The following is a 21,923-nucleotide window of genomic DNA, read 5'->3' as shown; positions in this document are numbered from 1 at the left end:
TCCCAGGACGGAGCCCTGTGGTACCCCACTTGAGACATTCATCCAGCTGGATGTGAAGCCATTTACAACCACCCTTTGAGTCCGATCACTAAGCCAGTTATGAATCCACCTAACAGTTGCCTGGTCCATTGCATACTTGGTCATTTTTTCAATAAGGATGGTGTGAGATACTTTGTCAAATGCTTTGCTGAAGTCAAGATATACTATATCTACAGCATTTCCCTGATCCACCCAGTCAGTGATTCTGTCATAGAAGGAAATTAAGTTAGTCTGACATGACTTGTTAGTTACAAACCCATGCTGACTCTGGTTAATCACTTCATTCTTATCCATGTACTTACATACATGTTGTTTAATAATTTGTTCAAAGATCTTTCCTGGTATAGAAGTCAGACTCACCGGCCTATAGTTCCCTGGGTCCACCTTCTTCCCCTTTTTGAAGATAGGAACAACATTTGCTCTTCTCCAGTCTTCTGGGACTTCTCCTGTTCTCCAAGAATTTTCAAAGATTATGGAGAGTGGTTCTAAAATTTCTTCTACGATCTCCTTCAGTACTCTGGGGTGTAATTCATCTGGACCTGGAGACTTGAACTCATTTATGTTAGCTAAATATTCCCTCACAATCTTTCTGTTTACAGATAACTTGGATTCCTCTATTCCTTTAAAAAGACAGTGAAGATCAGTTGATATTACATTTTCTTTCTGAGAAAAAACAGATGCAAAATAGGAATTAAAAAGTTCGGCCTTCTCAACATCCTCTCTTACCATTTCTCCATTTTCATCCTGTAAAAATCCTATAGCATCTTTGACTTTTCTTTTACTTTTGACATACCCCCAAAATCCTTTTTTATTGCTTTTGACATCTCTTGCAAGCCTTAATTCATTGTCAGCTTTAGCTAACCTGATACGTGCCCTGCAGGATCTGCAGACTGCATTATAATCTTCTTTAGATATGCCTCCCTCTTTCCATTTAATAAACATTTCTTTCTTTCTTTTTAGCATGTGTTTAAGTTCTGTGTTCATCCATCCTGGTTTCCTTAAATGCTTCCCATTCTTCCTACTTTTCGGGATTGTTAACGATTGTGCTTTGAGAATCTCATTTTTAAAAATTTCCCATCCTTCCTGGACATTTTTGTCCTTAAGGACATCCAGCCATTGGATCCCTCCTATTCTCTTTCTGAGTCTCTTAAAATCTGCCTTTCTAAAATCTAACCTTGAAGTCTGAGTCTTCACATGTCTTCCTCCTCTAGTTATCCAAAATTCTATAATAGCATGATCGCTGCCTCCTAGGGTCCCAGCCACCTTTACCTCCTCAACCATTTCCTCCCTGTTTATAAGGATTAGATCCAAAGTAGCAGATCCCCTTGTTTTCTCCCCTACCTTTTGGAAGATAAAGTTGTCAGCAAGAGAGGATAAGAATTTGCTTGACCTGTTAGTTTTACTTGAGAGAGATTCCCAACAAATGTCTGGATAGTTGAAATCTCCCATGACCACTACGTCATATTTTTTGGAGAACTTGGTCATTTGATACATAAAGAGTTCATCCATATGTTCAGCATGCCCAGGTGGCCTGTAGTAAATGCCTACAATGGTGTCCTTTCCGTTGTTCTCTCCTTGTATTCTTACCCAAACAGTTTCCACAGAACTCCCAGTCTCTGAAGCTTCAATGTCTGTGCAGATATTCGCTTTTCTAACATACAATGCGACACCTCCTCCTCGTTTATCAAGTCTGTTTCTTGCAAATAAGTTGTATCCTTTTAGCCTTTTATTCCAATCATGTGTATCGTCCCACCAAGTTTCAGTGATTCCAATGACATCATATTTGGTAAAATGAATGACACCATTCATTTTACCAAATAATGTGCTGAAAACCAGTAAAATGTTGAAAAATGTACCAAAATTATATAGTTTATTTTTATTATCAATTTATTGTAGTAAAACAAAATAAAAAAAAATATATATATATATATATATATATATAAAATATTAGTAATATTTTATTATTATTTTAGGAAAACAATTAAAGACTAAAAAATATCTTATTATTATTTATTTTTTTATTATTTTAGGAAAACAGACTTTAAAAATGTAAAGTATATTAATTTTATTATCATTATTATTATTATTTTAGTAATATAAAACTAAAAACTAAACAAAATATTTATATATATAGATATATATACATACACAATTATTATTATTATTAATAAGAATATTTTAGTAAGACAAAATTAAAAACGGAAAAATATATATTTATTATTAATATTTTATTATTTTAGTAAAACAATTAAAAACTAAAAAACATATATGTTATTATTATAGGAAAACAAACTTAAAAACGTAAAAATATATTCTTCTTTTATTATTATTTTAGTAAAATAAATGAAAAACCAAAATAAATATTTATATATATACACTAATTATTATTATTAATATTTTAGTAATACAATATTAATAACTTACAAAAAAAAACTTTTTTGGGGGGGGTTGTTTCGCCATTTTTCTGAGACCCGTATCTTATTTCATTTCTGCATAGATTGACTGACTTTTTAATTGATACCATTTTAGGGCACATACAATATTTTGATTGCATTTTTTGAGGATTGTGCCAACAAAATTGAAATTTTGTAGTTTAAAGTTTTATTTTTTTTTACTTTATGGGATAAGTTATTGTATATTTTATTAGTTTCTGCAAGTTTGCGTCCACAGCAATAGCAAATATGTTGCTTTTTTTCCCTTATTTGTTACATTTTGCTATTCACTTTTAGGAAAAAGAGGGAATTTAAACTTTCATGATTTTTAAAAATTATTTAATATGTATTTATTTTTTTTACATTTTTCGTTAGTCCCCTTAGGGGACTCGAACCTGCGATCACTTGGTCACTGACACAATACACTGTACTACCAGAGTACTGCAGTGCATTGTGAAGTGGACGATCCGTGTTCGATGTTGCCAGATACTTTTTTTATATAAACTTTTATATTTTTCCTCTTCTTCAATCCTTTCCAAATTCCCATATTCCCGCGTTGATGTCATCGCTCCTGCCATGCAAGGATCTAAAGCGGCGCTGCCCTAAATAGCTGATTCCCCCCCCTTCGCTCCCACTGGGTTGCCTGACCTACCGGACGGGACGCCGCAGGAATATTCCCCCAATACAAGATCTTACTTTTTTCTTCTCAGGTTAATGCAAAAAACTCCAGTAGAAGGAAAAAGAGAACGTCCTTCAAGAGGAAAGCCAGCAAGAAAGGCTTCGAGGTAAGAATCCTGGCGAGAGGGTGGGGGGGGGGCAATAAAATCTACTCCACCTGCACATTATATATGCCCACTCTTTATCTCTGAGCAGCATGTCTACCCTTAACCCTGGGTCTGTGATGCCTCTGTGTGGTATGCAGTAGGACAGTGCTGTGGGCATGCTCTGTAGGAAAATGTTGGGGGCCTGCACTGTAGGAAAGTGTTATTGGCGTGCGCTGTAGGAGAGTGTTATTGGCGTGCGCTGTAGGAGAGTGTTGTGGGCATACTTTGTAGGACAGTGTTGTGGGCATGTGCTGTAGGAGAGTGTTATTGGCGTGCGCTGTAGGAGAGTGTTGTGGGCATACTTTGTAGGACAGTGTTGTGGGCATGCTCGGTGACAGGGTGTGTGGGCCTGCTCTGTAGGAAAGTGTTATGGGCATGCGCTGTAGGAGAGTGTTGTGGGCATGCATTATAGGAGAGTGTTGTGGTCATGCTTTGTAGGAGAGTGTTATGGGCATGTGCTGTAGGAGAGTGTTATGGGCATGTGCTGTAGGAGAGTGTTATGGGCATGTGCTGTAGGAGAGTGTTATGGGCATATGCTGTAGGAGAGTGTTATGGGCATGTGCTGTAGGAGAGTGTTATGGGCATGTGCTGTAGGAGAGTGTTGTGGTCATGCTTTGTAGGAGAGTGTTATGGGCATGCTCTGTATGAGTGTGTTGAGTGCATGCTGGGTGGGAGAGTATTGTGGGCATGATCTGTAGGAGAGAGTTGTGGGCATGCACTGTAGGATGTTGTTGTGGACATGTTCTGTAGGAGGTTGTTATGGACATGCGGTGTAAGAGGTTGCTATGGGCATGGACTGTAGGAAGATGTAGGCATGCTCTGTAGGAGAGTGCAGTGGGTATGCTCTGTAGGAGAATGTTGTGGTCATGCTCTGTAGGAGAATGTTGTGGTCATGCTCTGTAGGAGAATGTTGTGGTCATGCTCTGTAGGAGAATGTTGTGATCATGCTCTGTAGGAGAGTGTCATCATACTCTAGGGAAGTTGTGGGCATGCTCTGTAGGAGAGTGTAGTGGGTATGCTCTGTAGGAGAGTGTCATCATACTCTAGGGAAGTTGTGGGCATGCTCTGTAGGAGAGTGCAGTGGGTATGCTCTGTAGGAGAGTGTCATCATACTCTAGGGAAGTTGTGGGCATGCTCTGTAGGAGAGTGCAGTGGGTATGCTCTGTAGGAGAGTGTCATCATACTCTAGGGAAGTTGTGGGCATGCTCTGTAGGAGAGTGTAGTGAGCATGTTATGGTCTTGCTGTTTGACCTGTGCTGTGGTTATTGTTGCAGAGATCACTTACTGTTAATGTTGGATCCTTTGCTTCCCATACAAATCATTGTAATCCAGTCTGTGATGATAGTGAGATGACAGAAAAGAGGGCGTCAAAATATTGTGACGCTCAGAGCAAAATCTGCCAGATTTTAGGATTGTTTTTTAAGATAGAAAATAATAAGGAAATTTAAAAAAAGAATTCCCAAAACTTCTTAAAAAATATGTTTAACCCTCTTTACAGAGGTTGGAGCTTAGTTTTCCTGATAAAGCACTTCAGATCTCCTGCATAGAGTTACATATAACATAGCATTCTGGCTGCCTGTGGTCGCCACTAGGGGGAGCTTACTGTATACTAATATCCTCATGAGCTCCCTCTAGTGATGGCCAGATCCATCCGAGGAACATGATCCTATTCTCTCCTTCCTAGGACATTAAAGGCCGGGCCTTTGTGATAAAACCCATCTCTTCCCCCCTCATGAAACCTTTGCTGGTCTTTGTGAACCCAAAAAGCGGTGGAAACCAGGTAAGTGATATGACCTCAACCTTTTATTTTGGTGGCCTTTTCTCCTCTGCGAGAGGTACTCGGCATGTGTGGTCTCCATCACTAACCCCATCGTTGTTCCCAATAGGGTACTAAAGTGCTGCAGATGTTCATGTGGTTCCTAAATCCACGGCAGGTCTTTGATCTCTCTCAGGAAGGACCACGGGAAGCGTGAGTGTCACCACCACCACATAAAATTAGAGGCCGAGGCCCTGTCCAAAAAACTTGAAAGTCACTTGGGTTGTTGTTAGAGTAAGGAAGGGATTAATGTCTTCCGGAAAGCCAAACGTTACACTGAGGGTTCTACTCTTACGGACCTCATATGGAGTGATTCCTCTTTAGAGCCCTAGATGGGTGGTTAGGCTGTTGAAATCTGCTGATTGCTTGGCTTTTCCCCCACAGCTCCTCCGCAGGTAAAGCAAGGCATTACAGCCTTCTTGTAAGCAATTAAGACAAAGATAATGATAATTTCTTTCTAAATATTAACAGTCTGACTAATAAATAATATAAAAAATGTGAAAGAAATTTTTTTATACTGAAACAAATATTAGAATGTTTGACTAATCGGAGGGGGAAGAGGGAGATGAAGCTGCAGCTTCTTTCTCAAGAGTCATCCTTCTGACATTAGAGGAACGTGTAGATGATATTTCCTGCCGGCAGGATCTAAGTACTTGTTCAGAAACCTCTTCAGTCACCAAAAATCCATATACACTGTGTGCAGAATTATTAGGCAAATGAGTATTTTGATCACATGATACTTTTTATACATGTTGTCCTACTCCAAGCTGCATAGGCTTGAGAGCCAACTCCCAATTAAGTAAATCTGGTGATGTGCATCTCTGTAATGAGGAGGGGTGTTGTCTAATGACATCAACCCCCTATATAAGGTGTGCTTAATTATTAGGCAACGTCCTTTCCTTTGGCAAAATGGGTCAGAAGAGAGATTTGACGGGCTCTGAAAAGTCCAAAATTGTGAGATGTCTTGCAGAGGGAGGCAGCAGTCTTGAAATTTCCAAACTTTTGAAGCGTGATCACCGAACAATCAAGCGTTTCATGGCAAATAGCGAACAGGGTCTCAAGAAGCGTGTTGGCCGAAAAAGGCGCAAAACAACTGTCCATGAATTGAGGAAAATCAAGCGTGAAGCTGCCAAGATGCCATTCGTCACTAGTTTTGCCATATTTCAGAGCTGCAACGTTACTGGAGTATCAAAGATACTCAGGGACATGGCCAAGGTAAGGAAGGCTGAAAAACCACCACCTATGAACAAGAAACATAAGATAAAACGTCAAGAATGGGCCAAGAAATATCTTAAGACTGATTATTCAAAGGTTTTATGGACTGATGAAATGAGAGTGACTCTTGATGGGCCAGATGGATGGGCCAGAGGCTGGATCAGTAAAGGGCAGAGAGCTCCACTCCGACTCAGACACCAGCAAGGTGGAGGTGGGGTACTGGTATGGGCTGGTATCATCAAAGATGAACTTGTGGGACCTTTTTGGGTTGAGGATGGAGTGAAGCTCAACTCCCAGACCTACTGCCAGTTTCTGGAAGACAACTTCTTCAAGCAGTGGTACAGGAAGAAGTTGGTATCGTTCAAGAAAAACATGATTTTCATGCAGGACAATGCTCCATCACATGCATCCAACTACTCCACAGCGTGGCTGGCCAGTAAAGGTCTAAAAGAAGAAAAAATAATGACATGGGCCCCTTGTTCACCTGATCTGAACCCCATAGAGAACCTGTGGTCTATCATAAATTGTGAGATCTACAGGGAGGGAAACAGTACACCTCTGGGAGCAGTGTCTGGGAAGCTGTGGTGAGATCTACAGGGAGGGAAAACAGTACACCTCTGGGAGCAGTGTCTGGGAGGCTGTGGTGAGATCTACAGGGAGGGAAAACAGTACACCTCTGGGAGCAGTGTCTGGGAGGCTGTGGTGAGATCTACAGGGAGGGAAAACAGTACACCTCTGGGAGCAGTGTCTGGGAGGCTGTGGTGAGATCTACAGGGAGGGAAAACAGTACACCTCTGGGAGCAGTGTCTGGGAGGCTGTGGTGGCTGCTGCACGCAATGTTGATCTAAAACAGATCAAGCAACTGACAGAATCTATGGATGGAGGCTGCTGAGGGTCACCATAAAGAAAGGTGGCTATATTAATCACTCATTTTTTTGTTTTTTGTTTTTGCATGTCAGAAATGTTTATTTCTAAATTTTGTGCACTGATATTGGTTTACCTGGTGAAAATAAACAAGTGAGATGGGATTATATTTGGTTTTTATTAAGTTGCCTAATAATTCGGGACAGTAATAGTTACCTGCACAAACAGATATCCTCCTAAGATAGCCAAATCTGAAAAAAAAACACTCCAACTTCCAAAAATATTTAGCTTGGATATTTATGAGTCTTTTGGGTTGATTGAGAACATAGATGTTGATCAATAATAAAAATAATCCTCTAAAATACAACTTGCCTAATAATTCTGCACACAGTGTAGTGAAGAGATGATGGTGACGAGGGGGAAGAGGGAGATGCAGCTGCAAAACAAAAAAAAGGAAAAGGAGGTTAGACAGCTGGGATCTGATTGGTCACTATGGGTAATTGTGCTTTTTGTATATTTATGTTTTGTCTTCCAGGCTGGAGTTATATAGAAAAGTGCCAAATTTAAGAATTCTCGCCTGTGGTGGCGATGGGACGGTGAGTGACCGAATTATACTGATACTTATTATTACCGGATTTACTCCATGAAGAAAATCACCAGCTATTAAAAGGCTCAAAATTTTGCACTGGGTCACATCCTATATTATACTCCAGAGCTGCACTCACTATTCTGCTCCACCAGCAGAATAGTGAGTGCAGCTCTGGAGTATAATACAGGATGTAACTTGGGGTGAGTGGCTCATGTTTTTGTGTAATACTAGGTGGTGATGACTCTTAGATCTCTCGGACCCCCTATGATTTGCAGAGATGGATGGACCCTCTGCTGCTCTCTGATTCTACATATAGCAGTATAACCGCACAGTAGATCAGTGAGCAGTAGGTGGCGCTGTTGTCTCTGGGGTCCTATGTGACGAGGTTTGGTCTGGAGCGTGTGCAGGGTGTGATTGGTCGGAGCCCCTCTATCCGTGGTGTGATCCCACCTTCCTTCTTCTCACAGGTAGGCTGGATCCTTTCTGTCTTGGACGAGCTGCAGCTGAACCCGCAGCCGCCTGTCGCTGTTCTTCCTCTGGGGACCGGGAATGACCTCGCTCGCACCCTCAACTGGGGAGGGGTAAGTGATCTGCACTGATAACGGGGGTCCGCTGTCATACTGTACAGAGAGGAAGCGACAGCAGGTGGAGCCAGAAAGGGGGTGACAGCAGGTGGCGCTAGAGAGAAAATTACAGCAGGTGGCGCTAGAGAGATAGAGAAAGTGACAGCAGATGGCGCTAGAGAGAAAGTGACAGCAGGTGGCGCTAGAGAGAGAGAAAGTGACAGCAGATGGAGCCAGAGAGGAGGTGACAGCAGGTGGAGCCAGAGAGAACGTGACAGCAGGTGGAGCCAGAGAGAGAGAAAGTGACAGCAGGTGGAGCCAGAGAGAGAGAAAGTGACAGCGGGTGGTGCTAGAGAGAGAGAAAGTGACAGCAGGTGGAGCCAGAGAGAGAGAAAGTGACAGCAGGTGGAGCCAGAGAGAGAGAAAGTGACAGCGGGTGGTGCTAGAGAGAGAGAAAGTGACAGCAGGTGGAGCCAGAGAGAGAGAAAGTGACAGCAGGTGGTGCTAGAGAGAGAGAAAGTGACAGCAGGTGGTGCTAGAGAGAGAGAACGTGACAGCAGGTGGAGCCAGAGAGAGAGAAAGTGACAGCAGGTGGAGCCAGAGAGAGAGAAAGTGACAGCGGGTGGAGCCAGAGAGAGAGAAAGTGACAGCAGGTGGTGCTAGAAAGAGAGAAAGTGACAGCAGGTGGTGCTAGAGAGAGAGAAAGTGACAGCAGGTGGAGCCAGAGAGAGAGAAAGTGACAGCACGTGGTGCTAGAGAGAGAGAAAGTGACAGCAGATGGAGCCTGAGAGAACGTGACAGCAGGTGGAGCCAGAGAGAGAGAAAGTGACAGCAGGTGGAGCCAGAGAGAGAGAAAGTGACAGCAGGTGGTGCTAGAGAAAGAGAAAGTGACAGCAGGTGGTGCTAGAGAGAGAGAAAGTGACAGCAGATGGAGCCTGAGAGAACGTGACAGCAGGTGGAGCCAGAGAGAGAGAAAGTGACAGCAGGTGGTGCTAGAGAGAGAGAAAGTGACAGCAGATGGAGCCTGAGAGAACGTGACAGCAGGTGGAGCCAGAGAGAGAGAAAGTGACAGCAGGTGGTGCTAGAGAGAGAGAAAGTGACAGCAGGTGGCGCTAGAGAGAGAGAAAGTGACAGCAGATGGCGCTAGAGAGAAAGTGACAGCAGATGGTGGTAGAGAGAGAGAAAGTGACAGCAGGTGGCGCTAGAGAGAGAGAAAGTGACAGCAGATGGCGCTAGAGAGAAAGTGACAGCAGATGGTGGTAGAGAGAGAGAAAGTGACAGCAGGTGGCGCTAGAGAGAGAGAAAGTGACAGCAGATGGCGCTAGAGAGAGAGAAAGTGACAGCAGGTGGAGCCAGAGAGGAGGTGACAGCAGGTGGAGCTAGAGAGGAGGTGACAGCAGGTGGCGCTAGAGAGAAGATGACAGCAGGTGGCGCTAGAGAGAAAGAGAAAGTGACAGCAGATGGCGCTAGAGAGAAAATTACAGCAGGTGGCGCTAGAGAGAAAGAGAAAGTGACAGCAGATGGCGCTAGAGAGAAAGTGACAGCAGGTGGTGCTAGAGAGAAAGTGACAGCAGGTGGCGCTAGAGAGAAAGTGACAGCAGGTGGTGCTAGAGAGAAAGTGACAGCAGGTGGCGCTAGAGAGAAAGTGACAGCAGGTGGCGCTAGAGAGAAAGTGACAGCAGGTGGCGCTAGAGAGAAAGTGACAGCAGGTGGCGCTAGAGAGAAAGTGACAGCAGGTGGTGCTAGAGAGAACGTGACAGCAGGTGGCGCTAGAGAGAACGTGACAGCAAATGGTGCTAGAGAGAAAGTGACAGCAGGTGGCGCTAGAGAGAAAGTGACAGCAGGTGGCGCTAGAGAGAAAGTGACAGCAGGTGTCGCTAGTGAGAGAGTGACAGCAGGTGGCGCTAGAGAGAAAGTGACAGCAGGTGGCGCTAGAGAGAAAGTGACAGCAGGTGGCGCTAGAGAGAAAGTGACAGCAGGTGGTGCTAGAGAGAACGTGACAGCAGGTGGTGCTAGAGAGAAAGTGACAGCAAATGGTGCTAGAGAGAAAGTGACAGCAGGTGGCGCTAGAGAGAAAGTGACAGCAGGTGGCGCTAGAGAGAAAGAGAAAGTGACAGCAGATGGCGCTAGAGAGAAAGTGACAGCAGGTGGCGCTAGAGAGAGAGAAAGTGACAGCAGGTGGCGCTAGAGAGAAAGTGACAGCAGGTGGCGCTAGAGAGAACGTGACAGCAGGTGGTGCTAGAGAGAACGTGACAGCAGGTGGTGCTAGAGAGAAAGTGACAGCAAATGGTGTTAGAGAGAAAGTGACAGCAGGTGGCGCTAGAGAGAAAGTGACAGCAGGTGGCGCTAGAGAGAAAGTGACAGCAGGTGGCGCTAGAGAGAAAGTGACAGCAGGTGGCGCTAGAGAGAAAGTGACAGCAGGTGGCGCTAGAGAGAAAGAGAAAGTGACAGCAGATGGCGCTATAGAGAGAGAAAGTGACAGCAGGTGGAGCCAGAGAGGAGGTGACAGCAGGTGGAGCCAGAGAGGAGGTGACAGCAGGTGGCGCTAGAGAGAAGATGACAGCAGATGGCGCTAGAGAGAAAATTACAGCAGGTCGCGCTAGAGAGAAAGAGAAAGTGACAGCAGATGGCGCTAGAGAGAAAGTGACAGCAGGTGGCGCTAGAGAGAAAGTGACAGCAGGTGGCGCTAGAGAGAAAGTGACAGCAGGTGGCGCTAGAGAGAAAGTGACAGCAGGTGGTGCTAGAGAGAAAGTGACAGCAGGTGGCGCTAGAGAGAAAGAGAAAGTGACAGCAGGTGGCGCAAGAGAGAAAGTGACAGCAGGTGGCGCTAGAGAGAAAATGACAGCAGGTGGCACTAGAGAGAAAGAGAAAGTGACAGCAGATGGCGCTAGAGAGAAAGTGACAGCAGGTGGCGCTAGAGAGAAAGAGAAAGTGACAGCAGATGGCGCTAGAGAGAAAGAGAAAGTGACAGCAGGTGGTGCTAGAGAGAAAGTGACAGCAGGTGGTGCTAGAGAGAAAGTGACAGCAGGTGGCGCTAGAGAGAAAGAGAAAGTGACAGCAGGTGGCGCTAGAGAGAAAGAGAGAAAGTGACAGCAGGTGGCGCTAGAGAGAAAGAGAAAGTGACAGCAAATGGTGCTAGAGAGAAAGTGACAGCAGGTGGCGCTAGAGAGAAAGTGACAGCAGGTGGCGCTAGAGAGAAAGAGAAAGTGACAGCAGATGGCGCTAGAGAGAAAGTGACAGCAGGTGGCGCTAGAGAGAAAGTGACAGCAGGTGGCGCTAGAGAGAAAGTGACAGCAGGTGGCGCTAGAGAGAAAGTGACAGCAGGTGGCGCTAGAGAGAAAGTGACAGCAGGTGGCGCTAGAGAGAAAGTGACAGCACGTGGCGCTAGAGAGAAAGTGACAGCACGTGGCGCTAGAGAGAAGATGACAGCAGGTGGCGCTAGAGAGAAAGTGACAGCAGGTGACGCTAGAGAGAGAGAAAGTGACAGCAGGTGGAGCCAGAGAGGAGGTGACAGCAGGTGGAGCCAGAGAGGAGGTGACAGCAGGTGGCGCTAGAGAGAAGATGACAGCAGGTGGCGCTAGAGAGAAAATTACAGCTGGTCGCGCTAGAGAGAAAGAGAAAGTGACAGCAGATGGCGCTAGAGAGAAAGTGACAGCAGGTGGCGCTAGAGAGAAAGTGACAGCAGGTGGAGCCAGAGAGGAGGTGACAGCAGGTGGCGCTAGAGAGAAGATGACAGCAGGTGGCGCTAGAGAGAAAGAGAAAGTGACAGCAGGTGGCGCTAGAGAGAAAATTACAGCAGGTGGCGCTAGAGAGAAAGAGAAAGTGACAGCAGATGGTGCTAGAGAGAAAGTGACAGCAGGTGGTGCTAGAGAGAAAGTGACAGCAGGTGGTGCTAGAGAGAAAGTGACAGCAGGTGGCGCTAGAGAGAAAGTGACAGCAGGTGGCGCTAGAGAGAAAGTGACAGCAGGTGGCGCTAGAGAGAAAGTGACAGCAGGTGGCGCTAGAGAGAAAGTGACAGCAGGTGGCGCTAGAGAGAAAGTGACAGCAGGTGGCGCTAGAGAGAAAGTGACAGCAGGTGGCGCTAGAGAGAAAGTGACAGCAGGTGGCGCTAGAGAGAAAGTGACAGCAAATGGTGCTAGAGAGAAAGTGACAGCAGGTGGCGCTAGAGAGAAAGTGACAGCAGGTGGAGCCAGAGAGGAGGTGACAGCAGGTGGCGCTAGAGAGAAGATGACAGCAGGTGGCGCTAGAGAGAAAGTGACAGCAGGTGACGCTAGAGAGAGAGAAAGTGACAGCAGGTGGAGCCAGAGAGGAGGTGACAGCAGGTGGAGCCAGAGAGGAGGTGACAGCAGGTGGCGCTAGAGAGAAGATGACAGCAGGTGGCGCTAGAGAGAAAATTACAGCTGGTCGCGCTAGAGAGAAAGAGAAAGTGACAGCAGATGGCGCTAGAGAGAAAGTGACAGCAGGTGGCGCTAGAGAGAAAGTGACAGCAGGTGGAGCCAGAGAGGAGGTGACAGCAGGTGGCGCTAGAGAGAAGATGACAGCAGGTGGCGCTAGAGAGAAAGAGAAAGTGACAGCAGGTGGCGCTAGAGAGAAAATTACAGCAGGTGGCGCTAGAGAGAAAGAGAAAGTGACAGCAGATGGTGCTAGAGAGAAAGTGACAGCAGGTGGTGCTAGAGAGAAAGTGACAGCAGGTGGTGCTAGAGAGAAAGTGACAGCAGGTGGCGCTAGAGAGAAAGTGACAGCAGGTGGCGCTAGAGAGAAAGTGACAGCAGGTGGCGCTAGAGAGAAAGTGACAGCAGGTGGCGCTAGAGAGAAAGTGACAGCAGGTGGCGCTAGAGAGAAAGTGACAGCAGGTGGCGCTAGAGAGAAAGTGACAGCAGGTGGCGCTAGAGAGAAAGTGACAGCAGGTGGCGCTAGAGAGAAAGTGACAGCAAATGGTGCTAGAGAGAAAGTGACAGCAGGTGGCGCTAGAGAGAAAGTGACAGCAGGTGGCGCTAGAGAGAAAGTGACAGCAGGTGGCGCTAGAGAGAAAGTGACAGCAGGTGGCGCTAGAGAGAAAGAGAAAGTGACAGCAGATGGCGCTATAGAGAAAGTTACAGCAGGTGGCGCTAGAGAGAGAGAAAGTGACAGCAGGTGGAGCCAGAGAGGAGGTGACAGCAGGTGGAGCCAGAGAGGAGGTGACAGCAGGTGGAGCCAGAGAGGAGGTGACAGCAGGTGGCGCTAGAGAGAAAGAGAAAGTGACAGCAGATGGCGCTAGAGAGAAAATTACAGCAGGTCGCGCTAGAGAGAAAGAGAAAGTGACAGCAGATGGCGCTAGAGAGAAAGTGACAGCAGGTGGCGCTAGAGAGAAAGTGACAGCAGGTGGCGCTAGAGAGAAAGTGACAGCAGGTGGCGCTAGAGAGAAAGTGACAGCAGGTGGCGCTAGAGAGAAAGTGACAGCAGGTGGCGCTAGAGAGAAAGTGACAGCAGGTGGCGCTAGAGAGAAAGTGACAGCAGGTGGCGCTAGAGAGAAAGTGACAGCAAATGGTGCTAGAGAGAAAGTGACAGCAGGTGGCGCTAGAGAGAAAGTGATAGCAGGTGGTGCTAGAGAGAAAGTGACAGCAGGTGGTGCTAGAGAGAAAGTGACAGCAGGTGGCACTAGAGAGAAAGAGAAAGTGACAGCAGGTGGCGCTAGAGAGAAAGTGACAGCAGGTGGAGCCAGAGAGGAGGTGACAGCAGGTGGCGCTAGAGAGAAGATGACAGCAGGTGGCGCTAGAGAGAAAGAGAAAGTGACAGCAGGTGGCGCTAGAGAGAAAATTACAGCAGGTGGCGCTAGAGAGAAAGAGAAAGTGACAGCAGATGGTGCTAGAGAGAAAGTGACAGCAGGTGGTGCTAGAGAGAAAGTGACAGCAGGTGGTGCTAGAGAGAAAGTGACAGCAGGTGGCGCTAGAGAGAAAGTGACAGCAGGTGGCGCTAGAGAGAAAGTGACAGCAGGTGGCGCTAGAGAGAAAGTGACAGCAGGTGGCGCTAGAGAGAAAGTGACAGCAGGTGGCGCTAGAGAGAAAGTGACAGCAGGTGGCGCTAGAGAGAAAGTGACAGCAGGTGGCGCTAGAGAGAAAGTGACAGCAGGTGGCGCTAGAGAGAAAGTGACAGCAAATGGTGCTAGAGAGAAAGTGACAGCAGGTGGCGCTAGAGAGAAAGTGACAGCAGGTGGCGCTAGAGAGAAAGTGACAGCAGGTGGCGCTAGAGAGAAAGTGACAGCAGGTGGCGCTAGAGAGAAAGAGAAAGTGACAGCAGATGGCGCTATAGAGAAAGTTACAGCAGGTGGCGCTAGAGAGAGAGAAAGTGACAGCAGGTGGAGCCAGAGAGGAGGTGACAGCAGGTGGAGCCAGAGAGGAGGTGACAGCAGGTGGAGCCAGAGAGGAGGTGACAGCAGGTGGCGCTAGAGAGAAAGAGAAAGTGACAGCAGATGGCGCTAGAGAGAAAATTACAGCAGGTCGCGCTAGAGAGAAAGAGAAAGTGACAGCAGATGGCGCTAGAGAGAAAGTGACAGCAGGTGGCGCTAGAGAGAAAGTGACAGCAGGTGGCGCTAGAGAGAAAGTGACAGCAGGTGGCGCTAGAGAGAAAGTGACAGCAGGTGGCGCTAGAGAGAAAGTGACAGCAGGTGGCGCTAGAGAGAAAGTGACAGCAGGTGGCGCTAGAGAGAAAGTGACAGCAGGTGGCGCTAGAGAGAAAGTGACAGCAAATGGTGCTAGAGAGAAAGTGACAGCAGGTGGCGCTAGAGAGAAAGTGATAGCAGGTGGTGCTAGAGAGAAAGTGACAGCAGGTGGTGCTAGAGAGAAAGTGACAGCAGGTGGCACTAGAGAGAAAGAGAAAGTGACAGCAGGTGGCGCTAGAGAGAAAGAGAGAAAGTGACAGCAGGTGGCGCTAGAGAGAAAATGACAGCAGGTGGCGCTAGAGAGAAAGAGAAAGTGACAGCAGATGGCGCTAGAGAGAAAGTGACAGCAGGTGGCGCTAGAAAGAAAGTGACAGCAGGTGGCGCTAGAGAGAAAGAGAAAGTGACAGCAGGTGGTGCTAGAGAGTAAATGACAGCAGGTGGCGCTAGAGAGATAGAGAAAGTGACAGCAGGTGGCGCTAGAGAGAAAGAGAAAGTGACAGCAGATGACGCTAGAGAGAAAGTGACAGCAGGTGGTGCTAGAGAGAAAGTGACAGCAGGTGGCGCTAGAGAGAGAGAAAGTGACAGCAGATGTCGATAGAGAGAATGTGACAGCAGGTGGCGCTAGAGAGAAAATGACAGCAGGTGGCGCTAGAGAGAAAGAGAAAGTGACAGCAGATGGCGCTAGAGAGAAAGTGACAGCAGGTGATGCTAGAGAGAGAGAAAGTGACAGCAGGTGGTGCTAGAGAGTGAGAAAGTGACAGCAAGTGGCGCTAGAGAGAGAGAAAGTGACAGCAGGTGGAGCCAGAGAGGAGGTGACAGCAGGTGGAGCCAGAGAGGAGGTGACAGCAGGTGGCGCTAGAGAGAAAGTGACAGCAGGTGGCGCTAGAGAGAAACTTGCAGCAGGTGGAATTAAAGAAAAAGTATCAGTATGAATTGTTGGAGGGAGCGCGTGTAAAGACGAGGACGTGGCAGCACAGGGCGGCTCTGTATAACAGGGATTTTTTTCTGTTTTATCAATAACTAGATGGTGGCCCGATTCTAACGCATCGGGTATTCTAGAATATGTATGCGGCCGACCGGGCGCAATCAACAGAGCGGGGTTTAAATTTGGTGCCAATAATGCTGATTATTCGTGACCGGTAACCGCGACCAATCAGTGGTGTTTAAATTTGCCACCAAAATTGCTGATTGGTCGCGGTGGCCGGCCGCGACCAATCAGCAGAGCGTTGTTTAAATTTGGCGCCAAGCTCGGTGATTTGTCGCGGCCGCTATTTAAATGTGGCGCCCAAATCGGTGATTGGTCGCGGACAGCGGCCGCACCAATCACCGATCTTGGCTCCACATTTAAACACCGCTGTGCTGATTGGTCGCGGGCAGCGTCGGCGACCAATCAGCACAGCGGTGTTTAAATGTGGAGCCAAGATTTGGGCGCCACATTTAATTAACGTCCGCGACCAGTTAGCACAGCAGTGTTTAAATGTGTCTGCAAGATCGGTGATTGGTCGCGGCCGCTATTTAAATGTGGCGCCCAAATCGGTGATTGGTCGCGGGCAGCGTCCGCGACCAATCAGCACAGCGGTGTTTAACTTTTGGGCCAAGATCAGTGATTGGTCGCGTGCGGAGAGCGCGACCAATCAGAGAATCGTATTGGTGAGGACCGGGGAGCGCCGCTGCCTGTGCTGCTACTTCCGCTGTGAGAACCCGGGACATGAGCGGGCGCTCGCAGCAGAAGTATCCCGACCCGCAGCGCCGCTCCCCGGTCCTCCCTTCACACCCTAGCCGCATGGAGGTCAGCGGCGCCTGCTGTCGGGAGATGAGCACCTCGCGCCGGTCATCTCCCGGCTGCATCGCCGCTGAGCTCCGTCCCGCAGATGAGCCGCTAACGGCCGCCATTTTTTTTCAGAAATCCCGCGGCGCTGATTGGCCGCTGCCGGACCAATGAGCGACGCGGGATTTCCTGGACAGACAGACAGACAGACAGACAGACAGACAGACAGATGGGATAAGACAATTATATATATAGATAAAAGTATATATATATTTTCCACTGTTTCTCTTCTCCAGGGCTACACAGATGAACCCGTCTCCAAGATCCTCTGCCATGTAGAAGATGGCACCATCGTGCAGCTGGACCGCTGGAACCTACATGTAGAGAGGAACCCCGACCTGCTGCACGAGGAGCTGGATGATGGGACACATAAGGTCAGAGGTCAGATGCTCTGCGGGGAGCCTGGGGCTGTAAGAGGATCCGCGGCCAGAAAGCTCATAGGAATACTGCACATTATATGCCAGCAGAATAGTGAGTGCAGCTCTGGAGTATAATACAGGATGTAACTCAGGATCAGTAATGTATGTACACAGTGACTGCACCAGCAGAATAGTGAGTTCAGCTCTGGAGTATAATACAGGATGTAACTCAGGATCAGTAATGTAATGTATGTACACAGTGACTGCACCAGCAGAATAGTGAGTGCAGCTCTGGGGTATAATACAGGATGTAACTCAGGATCAGTAATGTAATGTATGTACACAGTGACTGCACCAGCAGAATAGTGAGTGCAGCTCTGGGGTATAATACAGGATGTAACTCAGGATCAGTAATGTAATGTATGTACACAGTGACTCCACCAGCAGAATAGTGAGTGCAGCTCTGGAGTATAATACAGGATATAACACAGGATGAGTAATGTAATGTATGTACACAGTGACTGCACCAGCAGAATAGTGAGTGCAGCTCTGGGGTATAATACAGGATGTAACTCAGGATCAGTAATGTAATGTATGTACACAGTGACTGCACCAGCAGAATAGTGAGTTCAGCTCTGGAGTATAATACAGGAGGTAACTCAGGATCAGTAATGTAATGTATGTACACAGTGACTGCACCAGCAGAATAGTGAGTGCAGCTCTGGGGTATAATACAGGATGTAACTCAGGATCAGTAATGTAATGTATGTACACAGTGACTGCACCAGCAGAATAGTGAGTGCAGCTCTGGGGTATAATACAGGATGTAACTCAGGATCAGTAATGTAATGTATGTACACAGTGACTCCACCAGCAGAATAGTGAGTGCAGCTCTGGAGTATAATACAGGATGTAACGCAGGATCAGTAATGTAATGTATGTACACAGTGACTGCACCAGCAGAATAGTGAGTGCAGCTCTGGAGTATAATACAGGATGTAACGCAGGATCAGTAATGTAATGTATGTACACAGTGACTGCACCAGCAGAATAGTGAGGGCAGCTCTGGAGTATAATACAGGATGTAACTCAGGATCAGTAATGTAATGTATGTACACAGTGACTGCACCAGCAGAATAGTGAGTGCAGCTCTGGGGTATAATACAGGATGTAACTCAGGATCAGTAATGTATGTACACAGTGACTGCACCAGCAGAATAGTGAGTTCAGCTCTGGAGTATAATACAGGAGGTAACTCAGGATCAGTAATGTAATGTATGTACACAGTGACTGCACCAGCAGAATAGTGAGTGCAGCTCTGGAGTATAATACAGGATGTAACTCAGGATCAGTAATGTAATGTATATACACAGTGACTTCACCAGCAGAATAGTGAGTTCAGCTCTGGAGTATAATACAGGAGGTAACTCAGGATCAGTAATGTAATGTATGTACACAGTGACTGCAGCAGCAGAATAGTGAGTGCAGCTCTGGAGTATAATACAGGATGTAACTCAGGATCAGTAATGTAATGTATGTACACAGTGACTGCACCAGCAGAATGGTGAGTGCAGCTCTGAATTATAATACAGGATGTAACTCAGGATCAGTAATGTAATGTATGTACACAGTGACTGCACCAGCAGAATAGTGAGTGCAGCTCTGGAGTATAATACAGGAGGTAACTTGGATCAGTAATGTAATGTATGTACACAGTGACTGCACCAGCAGAATAGTGAGTGCAGCTCTGGAGTATAATACAGGATGTAACTCAGGATCAGTACAGGATCAGTAATGTAATGTATGTACACAGTGACTAAACCAGCAGAATAGTGAGTGCAGCTCTGGAGTATATTACAGGAAGTAACGCAGGATCACTAGGATGAATATAATAAATGGCCACTAGATGGCACAGTAGGATAAATGATAAATGGCCACTAGGTGGCACAGTGGGATGAATATGATAAATGGCCACTAGGTGGCACAGTGGGATGAATATGATAAATGGCCACTAGGTGGCACAGTGGGATGAATATGATAAATGGCCACTAGATGGCACAGTGGGATGAATATGATAAATGGCCACTAGGTGGCACAGTGGGATGAATATGATAAATGGCCACTAGGTGGCACAGTGGGATAAACATGATAAATGGCCACTAGGTGGCGCAGTGGGATGAATATGATAAATGGCCACTAGATGGCACAGTGGGATGAATATGATAAATGGCCACTAGATGGCACAGTGGGATGAATATGATAAATGGCCACTAGATGGCACAGTGGGATGAATATGATAAATGGCCACTAGATGGCACAGTGGGATGAATATGATAAATGGCCACTAGGTGGCACAGTGGGATGAATATGATAAATGGCCACTAGATGGCACAGTAGTAGGATGAGGAATTTTTTGCTGTTCTACTGGATTCCTTAACGTAGATAGATAATAGAGATCAGCGGATCGATTAGCAGGTTCCTCTCCGTCAGGATCTGTTTCCTTCAAATTGATTCGCTCATCTCTTATAAGATTTAGCCCACATGCTTCGCTTTCTCGCTTTCTCCTCTGAGTTTGATCCGTCTCTGAATTATCCCTTTGCTGTTTTTTTTTCAGCTTCCACTAAATGTATTCAATAATTACTTCAGTCTGGGGTTTGACGCTCACGTGACCTTGGAGTTTCATGAGTCCAGAGGTGAGATGCACAAGGTCACACGACCAGTATTGAAGCCTCAATGGGGGTCCCACCTTTTGGGCCTCTGGATCCCCATTCTTGCAGTTTGGAAATATCCTCCATAGTTCACACATTGTACAGGCAGCCCACTAGTTTTCTTTGAGATGATGTAATACCTCATTTGTCCTGCGGCGTCACTGCAGGGAAATTGAGCACTTGCCGCCAGGATTCTTCCTCGATCACTGGGATCACACCGCTTTTTTTTATTTTTTTTTTTATTTTGTGGGATCCGTTTAGTTTAAAGGGATAGTCGCCAACTAACTGTACCTTTAAGAATACACTGACTTTTAGCAAACTATTTTACTTCCCAAAGTCTCGCCGTCTGTGAAGTTCTCAGACTGATTCCTCCAGAGAATGATGCGAGCAGCAGCTTTCTCGTAATTACTGCGACGCCGCAGCGCAGTTTACAGTGAGTGACAGTCGGACCTGCGAGAGGCAGAACCAGTAAAGTCGGATTAATAAGATGTCAGTCTGTGCTGATTTATGCAGTAAAACGTACATTTTTCTGTTTTTTTCTAGCAGTGGTGGTAATTTCAGCCCCATTCCTGGCGCCATTTTTAAAAGGTTTTACAGGCGTAGAAAAAAAAAAAGCGAATTCTTTCTCAAAACAGCGCCCCAAATGTCCACAGGTTGTGTGTGGTATTGCAGCTCAGATCTCTCCCATTAAGTTTAATGTTTGAGGAATGTATCCTACCCACAGTCATACGTCCAACTATAGGACCCATGTGGTAAAGTGAGTGTTAGCACTAATTGCTCATAGGTCAAGAGTAGTTATGGTTGGAAAAATCCCTTTTAAAGGCGACCTAGCCGACTAAATGGAAAAGGCCCATTTGGAAACATTAAAAATGTGAAAACCGTTTCCTAATATCTTATTTGTAGGCTGAGATATGATCATTTAAAGTTACAAGTCTGAAGCCTGAGGCTGCACTACTGAGGCAATCTGATGATTCTGGGAGCCCTGGTTTGGATACAAATCGTTCACCACATACTTCAATAACCGCATCAATACTACAGCTTATAATTAGGGACATGAATGTATTTGGAGAACAGAAAACGCCACCATGAGGATCTTTCAGTAGTGCAGCCTCATAGTTTGGGCCTGAAACTTTAAGTGATCATATCTCAGCCTAGAAGTAAGATATTGAAAAGCGGTTTTCAGCTTTTTCGTGCACATTGAAGGGCCTTGTTCTCTATGTTCTTCAGGTAGGTCTTTAACTGGAAATCGTGAGTTCAGCTCAACTTTCTCATAATGTGGATCGTGGGCAACAATCCTTGTATTAATATGTCTCCATTGTGTCAACGTGACCAGACCGACACAAACGTAATGTCTCGTTCGGAGGCTTATACAGTCTGCCCGTGAAGCCTTGTTCATTTTTCACTCCGATTTATTGGTTTGTCGTCTTTGTTGGTGCCCTGTGGAAATTGGTTACATTTATGTGTAATGGAGTGAGACCGAAGCTCCTCCAGTGCATAATGCAGCAGCGGCTCGGCTCATTACACACTGTGACGCAGGCTGCAGCTCTGCATGTCAGCGGACTCACCATAGCAGGACAGCACAGCCCTCATAAGGCTTCGTATCTACCTATCTATCATCTATTATCTATCATTTATGTCATACCTATATCTCTATTTATCTATCTGTCTTAAGTCTAGGGGTGAAACATAGTACACACATTACACACACATTACACACACATTACACACATACATACACCTTACAATACATTGCACACACTCGTATTCATCACACACATACATACACATCACACACATACATACACATTACACACATACATACATATCACACACATACATACACATCACACACATACATACACATCACACACATACACATCACACACATACATACACATCACACACATACACATCACACACATACATACACATCACACACATACACATCACACACATACATGCGCATCACACTCATACATGCGCATCACACACATACATACATATCACACACATACATACACATCACACACATACACATCACACACATAC

At 46.3% G+C, this 21,923-nt stretch overlaps 1 protein-coding gene across 1 annotated transcript in view; it reads left to right on the top strand.

Annotated features, from left to right (window-relative positions):
- Window positions 1-19,859, top strand: part of LOC141243824 (diacylglycerol kinase iota-like) — a gene marked incomplete at its 3' end in the record, with an annotated part of 188,889 nt that extends 169,030 nt beyond the window's left edge. The window contains exons 9-15 of the mRNA XM_073668954.1: window positions 3,182-3,256; window positions 4,980-5,075; window positions 5,182-5,264; window positions 7,726-7,786; window positions 8,247-8,360; window positions 17,044-17,181; window positions 19,781-19,859. Coding sequence (XP_073525055.1) covers window positions 3,182-3,256; window positions 4,980-5,075; window positions 5,182-5,264; window positions 7,726-7,786; window positions 8,247-8,360; window positions 17,044-17,181; window positions 19,781-19,859 — 646 coding nt within the window. The remainder of the gene's footprint in view (window positions 1-3,181; window positions 3,257-4,979; window positions 5,076-5,181; window positions 5,265-7,725; window positions 7,787-8,246; window positions 8,361-17,043; window positions 17,182-19,780) is intronic.
- Window positions 19,860-21,923: the final 2,064 nt, after the last annotated feature.

Source organism: Phyllobates terribilis, unplaced genomic scaffold (genome assembly GCF_046119375.1).
Source record: "Phyllobates terribilis strain yellow unplaced genomic scaffold, ASM4611937v1 Scaffold_1272__1_contigs__length_337655, whole genome shotgun sequence".
Taxonomy (NCBI): Eukaryota; Metazoa; Chordata; class Amphibia; order Anura; family Dendrobatidae; genus Phyllobates; species Phyllobates terribilis.
The sequence above is the reverse complement of the archived record's forward strand: the minus strand, read 5'-3'. Positions and strand labels throughout refer to the sequence as shown.